Genomic DNA, 16,385 nt, shown 5'->3' on the forward strand with positions numbered 1-16,385 from the left:
AAATCCCATAAAAATAGATTAATTAAAAGCTGTGGAAAAGAGAACAGTCTTTAGCTTAGTTTTAAATATGGCTACAGTTGCCAGCTCATCACATTTGGATTTTGACTCTGAGTAACTTCTAGACAATAAGTAGGACGTTGAAATCAATTCTATATTTAACTTGACGCCAGTGCAGGAATGAGTTGCAGCTGTCTAATGGTGTTATTGGGGAGGCCAGTAAGGAGTGTGTTACAGTAGTCCACCTTACAAGAAATAAAAGCATGAATGATCTTTTCTAGATCTGGCTTTGACACAAAGTTTCTCATTTTAGCAACGATGCCAGATTGATGATTGTTACTGCTTTAATTTGGCCACGGAAATTTAAATCTGTGTTTAGTCCTCTTGAATCAAGGTAAGCAGTAAGTGCCAGCCTTCCTCATTCATTGCTGAAGAGCATTATTTCAGTTTTTTTCTTGTTTTATTGAAGGAAATTTTGTTGCATCAAATTGTTTACTTTCTCAAGGCACAGGCATAGCGAGTCTATAGGCCCATAGTCATTTGGTGAGAGCGTTATGAATGCTGACGGCAAAAAGTCACACGGAATAATCATGGTAAACGAGACAGGGTGCCGACATCGCCGCAGACAGTCCGCCCAGGTTGACAGTCGCGCGAATCCCATCTCCTCCCAAAAGGGAGAGCGGGCGCACTGCGCAGCAAGAACTCCAAGGCCCCGGGAGCGGCGAGGTCCGGGCAACGGGTGCTGTCAAATTCACGGTTGGGCCTTTCCAAGCTGACCTCTGTCGCGGCGACAATGGCCCCTTGGCCCCCATACTTCCGGCGCCCATGCCGGGTGATACAGCAGAGAAGACAGCTAGCGACCTGGTACGGCACCCAACTAACGTGGGAGTCGAAGGGGATTGACTCGCTTTTGGAGCCAGCCTCAAGTGGCCGTTTGAGGAACTGCAGTTTTTGGCACTTCTGCGTTGGCTTCATTTTCCAGCACTGGAGGTTGCAGCTTGCTTTAAACCTGCATTAATTGATTTTTTGGTAGTGTACAGAAGGTTTATCACTATATCAAATTATGAGATAAGAGCGGTGAGAGTGAACCAAAACACTAAAAATTGCAGACAATGAAACGAAAAGCTGAAAAAACGCTGAAACACTGTAAAACTGAGAGGAACTGCAGAGCAGAATTATCTGTGTTTGTCACCATGAGCAGCCCATTTCACATACACAAGTAATTTCATCCATTATTAATATACAAATATTAATTAGAGCAGCTTTAGGGATAGGGTTAGGGGTTAGAAAATCCATTTCATCAAGACAAACGTGTGTTTGTGTGTGTAATCAGAATTCGGTTATTTTTGGATGCCACATCTGATTGGTTGCATCAAAACAAATTGCTTAAATGTGTTTTTAGGGGGAAACAAACAAGCAGAAGCTGCCGCACCCTTTTCCTTCACCCTTATGATAGAACAACTTCCTGTTTGTTCCAGACACTGAAAGCACATCTCAACACATCACGTGACTTCAATTTGTTATCATTTAAGGAATTTATAATAAATGATAAACTCCACAGATGTTGTGTTCCTGCCAAGTGTCTACAGATGGACATTTCTGTTTCACTGACCTGAGGTTAATTTGGAGTTTTGTTACTGTTCCAGGTGAGAAACTGTGTCATGTGATCTGTGAGCGGGTCAATGACAACTGAAAGTCCATTTATCACAAGGCCCGGAGACTCACACCAGCAGCACAGTACAAGTGGATTACATGCACATACATGACCCCCTCTGCATCGCATCTATCAGTAGTTATCATCGAGATGAATGTGTAAAATGTAGCTCAGAAAGGGGAACCTTGTTTTACTGCCTTTGGGAGTGAAGAGTGTACAAACTCTTGACTTTGGAGTGTGAGGGAGTGAATATTGGCTCATAAGAAGTGATCAACAAAACAGAAGAGGTGGCTGATGAACAGAGCGAGGTGGCTGGCAGATGAGCTGAATCTGAGCACGAGGGAACAGCGTTAACACAAGAATAACTTCAGGGTAAAAAAACTAGAGACTAGTTGGCCTGAAGAGGTTAGATACACACACACACACACACACACACACACACACAGGGAAACACGGGGCATTATGACATAGGGCTGTCAATCGATTAAAATAGTTAATCGTACATTTTTTATCTGTGCAAAATGTACCTTAAAGTGAGATTTTTCAAATATTTAATACTCTTATCTGCTGATTTATGCAAATGTATGTATATATTTATTATTGGAAATCAATTAACAACACAAAACAATGGCAGATATTGTCCAGAAACCCTCACAGGTACTGCATTTAGCATAACAAATATGCTCAAATTATAACAAACTCAAGCCCAACAGGCAACAACAGCTGTCAGTGTGTCAGTGTGCTGACTTGACTATGACTTGCCCCAAACTGCATGTGATTATCATAAAGTGGGCATGTTTGTTAAGGGGAGACTCGTGGGAACTTATAGAACCCTTTAACATTCACATAGCTTGAGGTCAGAGGTCAAGGGACCCCTTTGAAAATGGCCATGCCAGTTTTTCCTTGACAAAATTTAGCATGACTTTGCAGCGTTATTTGGCCTCCTTCTTGACAAGCTAGTATGACATGGTTGGTACCAAGTACATAGTTTCATGTGATGCCAGTATCTTCACTCTAGCTTTAAAACTGAGCCCGTTACAACTTAAAAATTGCCAATTGAGTTAATGCGTTAAAGAAATTAGTGGCGTTAAAACAAATTTGCGTTCAGGTGTTATCACGTTAACTTTGACAACCCTACAAAATATGCTAATCAAATCCTAAATAAAAGAAACAAAAAACATTGTCGAACCTCTGAGTACATTGGCAAGATGACGATGTGTTTATATGCATTCCTTATTTATTCATTAGTTGATTTAGGTAACATAACATAAGTGTTTTTCCTGTGGAGAGGCAAACTATCTGTACAAGACTCTTAGACAGGTCTGATACACTCAAGAATTTAATCATTTGGACGTAAGAGAAAATTGGTGAATGCAACCAGTTAACCAGTTTCTTAAGAACAAATCTGTTCGTACAAGTGGTTTCTTATATTTTGTCTTTGTATGAATGTCCTGTCTGTCTGTAACTTTGTGTCTCAATAAGATTACCTTTCTGAATAAAAGGTAAAAAAAAAAAAATGAGGCCCAATGTTAGAGTTTGTTTTCTTTTTTACTGCAACATGCACAGACTTTTTAGAAGCAGTAGATCAATTTAAACTTTTGTTCTCACACCTCCAAAAGATGAGGACAGACATGAAGAAATGACCTGAAATAGCTCTTTATTGTTTGAACATTCATGTGAATTTAACAACTGTCATTCGCGGAAATCAACATTTTTATCTAGTTTTGAAATGAAACACAACAACAGATACAGGCTGAAATCTCCACATTTCTCTTCACTGATTAGATGTGTTACATCATATAAACTAAATACATTGAAAGTAAAGATTTGGATTGTCTTGATTTGAAAAGAATCGTCTGTAGCTTTTACTCCTGTCAGGTCAAACATACATACAGTAGAAACGTTTTAATCCACTGCAGCTGAAGATTGGAGACTTTTATGTCGATTACAGCGACTTGGTTCCACTGGCGTTGGTTAAAGACCACATCCTTCCACAAAGGAGCTGAGGTCACGGCCCTCGCAGTGACGGCGCCAAGCCACCCTGAAACCAGAAAGAAGGACATCACCCATCTCTCCACATTTTAAGGGGTTTTTGTGGTGAACACATCTCAGTCACATGATCAGATCTTACCAGGTTCTGATTCCCCAATCCCTAACGATGCGCTTGGCACAATACATCGACTCAATCAGATCATCGGTCAGAAGCTCTGTGAAAAAAAAAGAGAAATCTGTATTTAAAAACTGGACATTAATGTAACTGCACGTGCTACATAATGAGCAGGGCACTGGACTAATAAAACACTAAATCCCATGTACTCTAACATCCACTCCTTTATTACATGGCAAGTAATGAAATAGATATATATAAAATGTCCCTGTGTAGTTAAAGTTTTAAGTGTGGTGGTTCATCACTGACCGGGGCAATGGTAGCCGCATCCCTTCGATGTGGGACCGTCGTGACACCAATAGCGGCTGTTGATCTGGAAGATGCCGTAGTCAGATGATCCGTCGCCTTTGATGTAGTTGTAGGCTCTGGTATTGTAATTTGACTCCCACTTGCTCAGACAAACCCCTGCAGAGGAAACAGAACAGACTCGCTGAAAGGTCAACGTTGGGCATTGAAACCCATTGGGTAACAGCCAGCCAACTTCACTACATGAAAAGTAATGAGTAGGCTGGTATAGTCCTTAAAACTGAAGTTAAGATGGGCTAATACTCACAGTCAGCCACGGTGGTGCCATAGTAACCGTCCATCCCATTAGCCTTCAGCACTCGAGCCAATTCACACCTCTCGTAGACCTTAGCGCTGGCCACAGCCACCAAAAGCAGAAACACCAGATTCCTCATGATGGACTGTCTGCTGGACCGAATGTTTCCACAGCTGCTGCTAAATGTCCTTTATATAGTCAAGAAGTTCAGCTGAAACAGCTCTGGCTGCTTATACCTTGTTTTCTTTGAATTTCGTCCAATCCAACAAAGCTGTTGAAAGAGGTGGAGATTCCACTTTTTCACAGGGTTTTTGTCTTTGAACTTTGATCAGGAGTGTGTTCACTGTGATAAAAAAAATACTGCTTTGAAGGACCAAGCCATGAACCAGTCGCGGCGCACCTCCGAGAGGTCCCACGAGGGGATCGCAGACAGTCCGCCCAGGTTGACAGTCGCCCCGAGAATCCTGTCCCCAGCGAGAACTCCACGGCCCCCGTCAGCGGCGAGGTCCGGGCAACGGGTGCTTTAAAATTCACGGTTGGCTTTTCCAAGCTGACCTCTGTCGCGCCTCAAATGGCCGTTTGAGGAACTGCAGTTTTTAGCACTTCTGCGTTGGCTTCATTTTCCAGCACTGGAAGTTGCAGCTTGCTTTAAACCTGCATTAATTGAATTTTTGTCCACTTGGTGGCAGTGGTAAGGCTCTGTGAGACAACACTGACAGCTTTGTTTTTGGTCCAGAGGGAAATATCTGTCTCTTTAGCTGCTAAATGTTCCACTGTGTTCATCAGCTAACTGTGTCTGTCTGCTGTTTGGCGCTGAACAGGTAGTGTACAGAAGGTTTATCACTATATCAAATTACACGATGAGAGCGGTGAGAGTGAACCAAAACACTAAAATTGCAGACCATGAAACGAAAAGTTGAAAAAACGCTGAAACACTGTAAAACTGAGAGGAACTGCAGAGCAGAATTATCTGTGTTTGTCACCATGAGCAGCCCATTTCACATACATAAGTAATTTCATCCATTATTAATATACAAATATTAATTAAAGCAGCATTAGGGATAGGGTTAGGGGTTATAAAAACCCATTACAACAATACCATCGTGTGTTTGTGTGTGTAATCAGATTTCGGTTATTTTTGGATACCACATCTGATTGGTTCCATCAAAACAAATTGCTTGAATGTATTTTTAGGGGAAATCAAACAGGCAGAAGCTGCCGCTCCCTTTTCCTTCACCCTAATGATAGAATAACTTTCTGTTTGTTCCAGTGACTTCAATTTGTTATCAGTTAGTCCAAGGAATTTATAATAAATGATAAACTCCACAGATGTTGTGTTCCTGCCAAGTGTCTACAGATGGACATTTCTGTTTCACTGACCTGAGGTTAATTTGGAGTTTTGTTACTGTTCCAGGTGAGAAACTGTGTCATGTGATCTGTGAGCGGGTCAATGACAACTGAAAGTCCATTTATCACAAGGCCCGGAGACTCACACCAGCAGCACAGTACAAGTGAATTACATGCACATACATGACCCCCTCTGCATCGCATCTATCAGTAGTTATCATCGAGATGAATGTGTAAAATGTAAGTCAGAAAGGGGAACCGTGTTCTACTGTGTGAGGGAGGGAATATCAACTTAATTGGGCTATAAGAAGTGAGCAACAAAACAGAAGAGGTGGCTGATAAACAGAGCGAGGTGGCTGGCAGATGAGCTGAATCTGAGCATGAGGGAAAAACAGCGTTAACACAAGAATAACTTCAGGGGAAAAAAACTATAGACTAGTTGACCTGAGGAGGTTAGATACCACAGTGGATGGAAGGATCTGAGGAAGACTGAGAGGAGGAAAGCCAGGGTTGATGTACTGCAGTGGTTGATTAGTTGATGATGCCCAGGTGAGCCAGCCACAGAAGCTCAGGAGTAGCCACGCCCACGTACACACACACACACACACACACACACACACACACATACACACAGGATAACACGGGTAAAACTGAATAGGAGACTGATATCATGACAAAGGACTGTCAATAGGTTAAAAATAGTTAATCGCAATTAATCTCAAATTAATCACATTTTTTATCTGTTCAAAATGTACCTTAAAGGGAGATCTGTCAAGTATTTAATAATCTTATCAGCATGGGAGTGGGCAAATATGCTTGCTTCATGTAAATGTATGTATATATTTATTGTAGGAAATCAATTAAATAAATAAAAAACAGGCCAAATGTTAGTTTGTTTTCTTTTTTACTGCAACATGCACAGACTTTTTAGGAGCAGTAGATCAATTTAAACTTTTGTCCTCACACCTCCAAAAGATGAGGACAGACATGAAAAAAGACATGAAGAAATGACCTGAAATAGCTCTTTATTGTTTTAACATTCATGTGAATTTAGTGGACTGTCATTCGCGGAAACATTTCCGCGAATTACATTTTAATCTAGTTTTGAAATGAAACACAACAAAAGATACAAGCTGAAATCTCCACATTTCTCTTTGTTTAGATGTGTTACATCATGTAAACTAAATACTTTGAAAGTAAAGATTTGGATTGTCTTGATTTGAAAAGAATCGTCTGTAGCTTTTACTCCTGTCAGGTCAAACATACATACAGTAGAAACGTTTTAATCCACTGCAGCTGAAGATGGGAGACTGTAATGTCGATTACAGCGACCTGGTTCCACTGGCGTTGGTTAAACACCACATCCTGCCACATAGGAGCTGAGGTCGCGGCCCTGGCAGTGATCGCGCCAGGCCACCCTGAAACCAGACAGAGGGTTACATCACCCATCTCTCCACATTTTGAAGGTTTGTGTAGTGAACACATCTCAGTCACATGATCAGATCTTACCAGGCTCCGATTCCGTTGCGATCCCTAACGACGCGCTTGGCACAATTGATCGCCACAGTCAGATCATCGGTCAGAAGCTCTGTGAAAAAAAAAGAGAAATCTGTATTTAAAAACTCGACATTAATGTAACTGCACGTGCTACATAATGAGAAGGGCACTGGACTAGTAAAACACTAAATCCCATGTACTCTAACATCCACTCCTTTATTACATGGCAAGTAATGAAATAGATATATAAAATGTCCCTGTGTAGTTAAAGTTTTGGGTGTGGTGGTTCATCACTGACCGCTGCACTGGATGTTGCATCCGTTCGATAAGGAGGTTCCACCGTTGTTACACCAATAGCGGCTGTTGATCTGGAAGATGCCGTAGTCAGTTGATCCGTTGGGGTTTCTGTTGTTGACGGCTCTGGTATTGTAATTTGACTCCCACCTGCTCAGACAAACCCCTGGAGAGGAAACAGAACAGACTCGCTGAAAGGTCAACGTTGGGCATTGAAACCCATTTGGTAACAGCCAGCCAACTTCACTCCATGAAAAGTAATGAGTAGGCTGGTATAGTCCTTAAAACTGAAGTTATATTTCATGGGTTAATACTCACAGTTAGCCAGGCTGTGGCCACGGTAACCATCCATCCCATTAGCCTTCAGCACTCGGGCCAATTCACACCTCTCGTAGACCTTAGCGCTGGCCACAGCCACCAAAAGCAGAAACACCAGACTCCTCATGATTGACTGTCTGCTGGACTGAATGATTCCACAGATGCTGCTAAATGTCCTTTTATAGTCGAGAAGTTCAGCTGAAACATCTCTGGCTGCTTACACCTTGTTTTCTTTGAATTTCATCCAATTCAAACAAAGCTGTTGTAAGAGGTGGAGATTCCACTTTTTCACAATCAGGGTTTTTTTTGTCTTTGAACTTTGATCAGGAGTGTGTTCACTGTGATAAAAAAGACTGCTTTGAAGGACAAAGTGAAGTCCAGGTGTCTAAGTGTCCAACCTGACTTGAAGTAATGTTTACTCTCCGTATTTGTGTTACCAAAAATCTTAAGTTTGTTCACATCCATGTTTAATGGCCAGCAGTCTTCAGGCTCACACCTGGTGCAAAAAGCGACGCAACTGTCATAGCTTGTTTTAGACCGACACAGTTTTCATTTTCACGCCCAGCTGCCACCTTGTGTAAGTAGCAAAGTACTTGCGTCCATCTGTGCGCAAGTTTGTCCTCATACCTCCAAAAGACGAGGACAGACATGAAGAAGACAATTAACTCAAATAGCTTTTTATTGTTTGAACATTCATGTTAATTTAACACTTGTCATTAGCGGAAATCAAAATTTTAATCTGGTTTTTAAAATGAAACACAACAACAGATACATGCTGAAATCTCCACATTTCTCTTCACCGATTAGATGTGTTGCATCACGTAAAGTTATAAACCAAACACATTGAAAGTAAAGATTTGAATTGTCTTGATTTGAAAAGAATTGTCTGTAGCTTTTACTTCTGTCAGGTCAAACATACATACAGTAGAAACGTTTTAATCCACTGCAGCTGAAGATGGGAGATTTTTATGCCGATTACAGCGACCTGGTTCCACTGGCGTTGGTTAAACACCACATCCTGCCACAAAGGAGCTGAGGTCACGGCCCTCGCAGTGACGGCGCCAAGCCACCCTGAAACCAGAAAGAAGGACATCACCCATCTCTCCACATTTTGAAGGTTCGTGCAGTGAACACATCGCAGTCACATGATCAGATCTTACCAGGCTCCGATGCCGTTGGGATCCCTAACGACGCGCTTGGCACAATTGATCGCCACACTCACATCGTCGGTCAGAAGCTCTATGAAAAAAAAAGAGAAATCTGTATTTAAAAACTGGACATTAATGTAACTGCATGTGCTACATAATGAGCAGGGCACTGGACTAACTTTTCACGATACCAGAAATTTAGTAGTCGATACCAATACCAGTGAAATTCCACGATTCTCAATATCAATTTGACACCACGGTAAAAGTAAAACAATAAATCCTATGTACTTCAACATCCACTCCTTTATTACATGGCAAGTAATGAAATAGATATATAAAATGTCCCTGTGTAGTTAAAGTTTTGGGTGTGGTGGTTCATCACTGACCGCTGCACCGGATGTTGCATCCGTTCGATGTGGGGGTTTGACCGTTGTTACACCAATAGCGGCTGTTGATCTGGAAGATGCCGTAGTCAAATGATCCGTCGCTGTTGTAGTTGTTGATGGCTCCGGTATTGTAATCTGACTCCCACTTGCTCAGACAAACCCCTGCAGAGGAAACAGAACAGACTCGTTGAAAGGTCAACGTTGGGCATTGAAACCCATTTGGTAACAGCCAGCCAACTTCACTACATGAAAAGTAATGAGTAGGCTGGTATAGTCCTTAAAACTGAAGTTATATTCCATTGGCTAATACTCACAGTTCGCCAGGCTGATGCCATGGTAACCGTCCATCCCATTAGCCTTCAGCACTCGGGCCCATTCACAGCGCTGGTAGACCTTAGCGCTGGCCACAGCCACCAAAAGCAGAAACACCAGACTCCTCATGATGGACTGTCTGCTGGACCGAATGTTTCCTCAGCTGCTGCTTAATGTCCTTTATATAGTCGAGAAGTTCAGCTGAAACTGCTGAGGCTGCTTTGTTTCACACTAACTCCTTGTTTTCTTTTGAATTACAACCAGGGTTTTTGTCTTTGAACTTCAGGCAGGTTTGTTTAAGGCGGAGTGTGTTCACTGTGATAAGAAAGTCTGCTTTGAAGGACAAAGTGACGTCCAGGTGGAGCTCTGGCACAAATTCATCTGCAAATAACAATTTAACACTTGACAAATTATTCTCGGTCAAAGTGTCCAACCTGACTTGAAGTAATGTTTACTCTCCGTATTTGTGTTACCAAAAGTCTTAAGTTTGTTCACATCCATGTTTGATGGCCAGCAGTCTTTGGGCCCTTTCTCACACCTGGTGCAAAAAGCGACGCAACTGTCATAGCTTGTTTTAGACCGACACAGTTGTCATTTTCACGCCCAGCTGCCACGTTGTGTAAGTAGCAAAGTACTTGCGTCCATCTGTGCGCAAGTTTGTCCTCACACCTCCAAAAAACGGGGACAGACATGAAAAACACAATGACCTCAAATAGCTCTTTATTGTTTGAACATTCATGTTAATTTAACAACTGTCATTAGCGGAAATCAACAATTTAATCTGGTTTTTAAAATGAAACACAACAACAGATACAAGCTGAAATCTCCACATTTCTCTTCACCGATTAGATGTGTTGCATCACGTAAAGTTATAAACCAAACACATTGAAAGTAAAGATTTGAATTGTCTTGATTTGAAAAGAATCGGCTGTAGCTTTTACTCCTGTCAGATCAAACATACATACAGTAGAAACGTTTTAATCCACTGCAGCTGAAGATGGGAGACTTTTATGTCGATTACAGCGACCTGGTTCCACTAGTGTTGGTTAAACACCACATCCTGCCACATAGGAGCTGAGGTCGCGGCCCCGGCAGTGATTGCGCCAGGCCACCCTGAAACCAGAAAGAAGGACATCACCTATCTCTCCACATTTTGAAGGTTTGTGTAGTGAACACATCTCAGTCACATGATCAGATCTTACCAGGCACCGATGCCGTTGGGATCCCTAACGACGCGCTTGGCACAATTGATCGCCACCCTCACATCGTCGGTCAGAAGCGCTGCGAAAAAAAAAAGAGAAATCTGTATTAAAAAATGGACATTAATGTAACTGCATGTGCTACATAATGAGCAGGGCACTGGACTAACTTTTCAGGATATCAGAAATTGAGTAGTCGATACCAATACCAGTGAAATTCCACGATTCTCAATATCAATTTGATACCACGGTAAAAGTAAAACAATAAATCCTATGTACTTCAACATCCACTCCTTTTTTAGTTAAAGTTTTAAGTGTGGTGGTTCATCACTGACCGCTGCACCGGATGTTGCATGCATTCGATGTGGTGGTTTGACCGTTGTTACACCACCAGCGGCTGTTGATCTGGAAGATGCCGTAGTCAGTTGATCCGTCGGTGTTGTAGTTGGTGGCTCTGGTACTGTAACTTGACTCCCACTTGCTCAGACAAACCCCTGGAGAGGAAACAGAACAGACTCGCTGAAAGGTCAACGTTGGGCATTGAAACCCATTGGGTAACAGCCAGCCAACTTCACTACATGAAAAGTAATGAGTAGGCTGGTATAGTCCTTAAAACTGAAGTTATATTTCATGGGCTAATACTCACAGTTAGCCAGGCTGATGCCATGGTAACCGTCCATCCCATTAGCCTTCAGCACTCGGGCCCATTCACACCTCTCGTAGACCTTAGCGCTGGCCACAGCCACCAAAAGCAGAAACACCAGACTCCTCATGATGGACTGTCTGCTGGACCGAATGTTTCCATAACTGCTGCTTAATGTCCTTTATATAGTCGAGAAGTTCAGCTGAAAGCACTGATGCTGCTTTGTTTCACACTAACTCCTTGTTTTCTTTGAATTTCGTCCAATTCCAACGAAGCGGTTGAAAGAGGTGTGGATTTGACTTTTCACAATGAGGGTATTATCTTTGCACTTTGAGCGGGTTTGTTTAAGGCGGAGTGTTTTCACTGTGATAAGAAAGTCTGATTTGAAGGACAAAGTGACGTCCAGGTGGAGCTCTGGCACAAATTCATCTGCAAATAACAATTTGAAGGGACAGTTTGTAACTTCTTACACGTAAAAATCAATCAGTCACCTGCACCCCGGCCCTTTCCAAGCCAAGAACCAGCCGTGGCGTATCCGCGAGAGATCCCACAAGGGGATCCACACCTAGTGGCTGTCTATGACCTGTCGAGTTGAATCCCCCGGGTAGACTGCACGGACCCCACCGGTTGAATAGTGTAAAAATATGAAACTGTGGCGGATCGCATTTGACCACATTTGACCTATGTGGTCTAACTCATCACTGAAAGTCATGCCAATGGATTTTTCACTGCACCCTCCACAGCTTGCTCCTCAATGTAACACAATTTCACCTTTGCTTGTCCCTCACTCAGAGCTTGGTACCGGGACAATGCTATGGGGATATCAACTCCTTGGCTGACAAGCCTGGTGGCCCTCCTCTTCAATGTGCCACCCACACCATCTGGGGTACCTTTGTCATGGTTGGCTCAAAGTAGTTCAAGTTTCCTCTTGTAAACCCCTTCTTGAAAATTTCAGTGGCCTGTTTGTGTGATGCACCAAAATGGACAGGTTGTACTTCAGCACTGTACTTGTAGCTCTAGTTCTCTGAGAGGTCAATATGGACTGCAAATTCATTTGCAGGAAGGTTCAGCCTCAGGGCCCGTGAGAAAGCATATACCTGATGTTATAGAGATGGCGCCTGAATTTCTGGAGCTACAGGGCAAACATTTCCAGCTCTTCTTGGGAGGATTCAAGTTCTTTTTTCACAGTGAGGATGCTTCGAGGATGCATTTTTGTGCTCTTTGTCCACAGTGGCCCACTGAAGCTAGGAGCTGTAGTGGCGTGTGAGTGTGTAAAGGTATTCTTGCTGCATTCCTCACATTCCCCATAGATACAATGCTTGCTTGTGGTGTCACAGGTGATTGCTTGTGTCTCTCCAAACCGGATGTGTTGATGATGTGCGTCTGGTGAATTTGGCAATAAAGCCTACATGTTCATGTTGTTTGCACATGCATGTTTCACAATCTGCCAATGTTGGCTGCACAACCCAGTAGGAGCAAAGTGTGCACAACAGTGAACATGATAGACGGAGGTTGGTCTGCTCAGCGAGGAACATCAAATGGAAGTTATTCATCGAATCTACCAGTAGTCCACGAAGTTGTTGTAATGTCGGCGTACATTACCCAATCTGATCCAAATTTCTGATTAGAGTCTTGGCCTGAGGACTTCCATATGCACATTTTTTATCTCATAGACACAGCGCCACCTACCTATTAATCAGATCCATCTCAAAATTTGTCAGAAAAGCCTCAAGACCTTGATGATGTGTCCTTGTGAAGATCGGCAGTGCCAAATTTCGATGACTTGGCATGAAAAAATACACCTTTGTAACTCGACTCCAGATGGTCAGATCTTTTCCAAATTTCACACGTTTGACCGGCGTCCCGGCCGGAAGACATCTGCAGGCCAATTTTGAATCATACCCATAGCGTCACCTACTAGCACCCTGAATTAAGATGATCATGGTTTATCTCTCTGCAGCAAAGTCTCAAGACTGCAGGTTGATTTTCATAGAAATGAAGTGAATCCAATTGCTACCTTTAAATCTCCCTAAAAACTGAAGTTAATAGGATTTATAGTACATGGGGCTAAGCATGCACAAAAACACCAGAATGGTCCTTTAATCTAAACTACTATTTTCATGATGTAGCACATTGTTTTATCAGGTTGTTATGGCAAAATATATCTTGAAACAAATCTGCTGCTGAAAGCCGAACCACGGTGCCTCAGACTGATACTGAGAGAAAAGTGGAAACTTCGCCGTTTCATAATGTTTGCTCAAGCTGGCCGACAGTCAAAACAAACAGCATACTGAAGAAACATGATAAAATATACAAAGCATTTCTTGTGAAGTCTGTCTGCAGAACAGGAACACAATTCTGTTTTGACATGAATTGTGCACAGTTATCAGTAAGTCTCTTTATGTGTTTCTAGTTGGTTCTGTGGCATCGAGCCACGTCAGTCTGAGACTGCACTGATAGTAGTTATTAGCAGGATAAATTCAGTGTTGCTTTTGGTCACTTTGGGGGGGATTGCACTAAAAATCTCCCCTCAGACTCACATTAGAAGAATATAAATGATCTCCGGGGAGCTGAACTGGTTGTGTAAAAGCTGTATTGATTTTGTATTTGTAGAGCAAAGTTGCAGGTTTTCAGTCAGTTTTCTTGGACCAGCATCCAGTGGCCATTAGAGGAACTGCAGCTTTATGAGAATTTGTTTTAGACCTTGAAAGTTAGGACATTTGTTTAAGACATTTTTAGACAATGACAATGAAATTGGAGACTGTGAATATTTTTGAAATTGAGGAAATGTTTTTTGGCATGTGGGGCCATTTTTTTTTATTGAAAAAAGTGAGGACATTTTTGATGACAAAGAACATTTTTGAAATTTTAAGGACATTTTGGGGAATGAGGACATTTTTGGAAAGGTATGACATTTGTGAAAAGTAAAATTATTTTCAAAAAGAGAAGACATTTTTGGCATGTGGGGGACATCGTTTTTAAAAAGTGAGGACATTTTTGATGACATAAAACTTTTTTGAAGAATGAGGACATCTTGAGTGATAAGGACATTCTTGCAAAGGCAGGACATTTGTGTAAAGTAAAATCATTTTCAAGAAGAGAAAACATTTTTGAAGAATAAGGACATTTTGGGGAACGAGGACATTTTTGTAAAGTAAAATCATTTTCAAAAAGAGAAGACATTTTTGGCATTTGGGGGACATCGTTTTTAAAAAGTGAAGACATTTTTTAATGACAAAGAACATTTTTGAAGAATAAGGACAATTTGGGGAACGAGGACATTTTTGGAAAGGGAGGACATTTGTGTAAAGTAAAATCCTTTTCAAAAAGAGAAGACATTTTTGGCATTTGGGGCCATTATTTAAAAAGTGAGGACATTTTTGATGATATAAAACATTTTTGAAGAATGAGGACATCTTGAGTGATAAGGACATTCTTGCAAAGGCAGGACATTTGTCCTGCCTTTGCAAGAATGTCTTAAAGTAAAATCATTTTCAAGAATAGATGACATTTTTGGCATGTGGGGGAGATCGTTTTTAAAAAGTGAAGACATTTTTTAATGACAAAGAACATTTTTGAAGAATAAGTACATTTTGGGGAACGAGGACATTTTTGGAAAGTTAAAATCATTTTCAAAAAGAGAAGACATTTTTGGCATGTGGGGCCATTATTTAAAAAGTAAGGACATTTTTGATGACAAAGAAGACTTTTGAAGAATGAGGACACTTTGAGTGATAAGGACATTCTTGCAAACCCAGGATATTTGTGGAAAGTATAATCATTCTCAAGAAGAGAAGACATTTTTGGCATGCTGGGACATCTTTGAAAAGCACATTTTTAAAAAGTGCTGACATTTTTGAAAAGTGAGGAGATTTTTTGGCATGTGGGGACTGTTTTAATGGTTGAGGACATTTTGTAAAGTAAATTAAATTTTAGACAGTGAAAAATATTTTTGGAAAGTGAGGATAATTTTTCTGGTCCACACTTCAAAGACTTTGAAGTTTGCACTTAGAGGTAGAGAAGTATGTGTGTGTGCAAATGCTGAATGACAAACACTGTACAAAGTGTTTAGATTGAAGAGCAAATTCATCACGTATTATTTGGGAGTTGCTCATCTCGTTCTCCAGTGAGTCTAATGACACCAACACTTTACACAAAGTTAGAAGAGAAGAGGAGCTGCCCGTCACTGCTGGTTCCATTCCGAGACGTTTTATCATACGGAGCTGTAATCACACTCATAATGGAGTTCCTGAACTCCATTTACCGCACTAACTTTCTCTATTCTCTCGCCGCGCTGTGTTTTCAGACTCCTCTTCATCAAAATGCCCTCGCTCTCTCTCCTCTCTCTCTCCGTCTCATCTCAAACCTGAAACACTGGCAGAGAGCGCAATTAATCAGCCGGCCGAGCGAAGGCAGTCGGATCAATTAAGCTGCACACAGAGTGGGGAGACGAGAATGGATCCATCTGAGAGGGAGCCTGAGGAGATGTTGAAAACAGTGTAAACAATGATGGAGCAGGTTCCAGACGCAGCTGTGCATTTCTAAAATGTTTCTGCAACAAAGAAAATACTTTTTCCTGTTGAGCTGCTGTTTATATTATATTATAGATTTCTCTCTAATTTCATTAACCTCATCTCATTTAGTTATCTCTACAAATATACTTAGAACCCCGATTCAGATAAGGAAAAAGCCCTTTTTTGTCCTGCTGATAGGAACATCAGATCAGAAAAAGCTTATGTGTCGTTCTAAAGGGACGTTACAAACAACGCATTTTGTGGTTTGAAAGGTCGGAGGGCATCTGGTGGATGGATGCAGGGAGTAGGGGAAGTGAGAATGTGACTTTATTTATACAACCCGGTCTCACAGGAAGGCATATGACTAC

At 41.6% G+C, this 16,385-nt stretch overlaps 3 protein-coding genes, 1 long non-coding RNA gene and 1 pseudogene across 6 annotated transcripts; all 5 read right to left on the bottom strand.

The window, feature by feature from the left end:
• Window positions 1-1,678: 1,678 nt before the first annotated feature.
• LOC119478387 lies at window positions 1,679-6,033 on the bottom strand. The gene is made up of 2 exons (XR_005204435.1): window positions 5,966-6,033; window positions 1,679-1,835 (listed from the first exon to the last, which is right to left on the bottom strand). It is a non-coding gene; the product is annotated as an uncharacterized LOC119478387 (long non-coding RNA).
• LOC119478385 (lysozyme C-like) lies at window positions 3,181-6,059 on the bottom strand. 3 transcript variants are annotated; one of them, XM_037753103.1, is made up of 5 exons: window positions 5,740-6,059; window positions 4,372-4,630; window positions 4,068-4,223; window positions 3,783-3,858; window positions 3,181-3,692 (listed from the first exon to the last, which is right to left on the bottom strand). In XM_037753103.1, exons 2-5 carry the CDS (start codon window positions 4,496-4,498, stop codon window positions 3,626-3,628), a joined length of 426 nt encoding a protein of 141 aa, XP_037609031.1. In that variant the 5' UTR covers window positions 4,499-4,630; window positions 5,740-6,059; the 3' UTR covers window positions 3,181-3,625. The 3 variants fall into 3 exon arrangements, with proteins under 3 accessions (XP_037609031.1, XP_037609029.1, XP_037609028.1); XM_037753101.1 differs by having other exon boundaries at window positions 4,372-4,702; XM_037753100.1 differs by lacking the exon at window positions 5,740-6,059 and having other exon boundaries at window positions 4,372-5,361.
• Window positions 6,060-6,593: 534 nt separating this feature from the next.
• Window positions 6,594-8,440, bottom strand: LOC119478572 (annotated as a pseudogene).
• A 40-nt stretch (window positions 8,441-8,480) lies between these two features.
• LOC119478386 (lysozyme C-like) lies at window positions 8,481-9,829 on the bottom strand. Its single transcript, XM_037753104.1, has 4 exons — window positions 9,664-9,829; window positions 9,350-9,511; window positions 8,976-9,054; window positions 8,481-8,886 (listed from the first exon to the last, which is right to left on the bottom strand). Exons 1-4 carry the CDS (start codon window positions 9,788-9,790, stop codon window positions 8,820-8,822), a joined length of 435 nt encoding a protein of 144 aa, XP_037609032.1. The 5' UTR covers window positions 9,791-9,829; the 3' UTR covers window positions 8,481-8,819.
• Window positions 9,830-10,360: 531 nt separating this feature from the next.
• LOC119478384 (lysozyme C-like) lies at window positions 10,361-11,633 on the bottom strand. Its single transcript, XM_037753099.1, has 4 exons — window positions 11,507-11,633; window positions 11,196-11,354; window positions 10,864-10,942; window positions 10,361-10,774 (listed from the first exon to the last, which is right to left on the bottom strand). Exons 1-4 carry the CDS (start codon window positions 11,631-11,633, stop codon window positions 10,708-10,710), a joined length of 432 nt encoding a protein of 143 aa, XP_037609027.1. The 3' UTR covers window positions 10,361-10,707.
• Window positions 11,634-16,385: the final 4,752 nt, after the last annotated feature.

The sequence above is a fragment of the Sebastes umbrosus genome, chromosome 19 (assembly GCF_015220745.1).
Source record: "Sebastes umbrosus isolate fSebUmb1 chromosome 19, fSebUmb1.pri, whole genome shotgun sequence".
NCBI classification, from domain to species: domain Eukaryota; kingdom Metazoa; phylum Chordata; class Actinopteri; order Perciformes; family Sebastidae; genus Sebastes; species Sebastes umbrosus.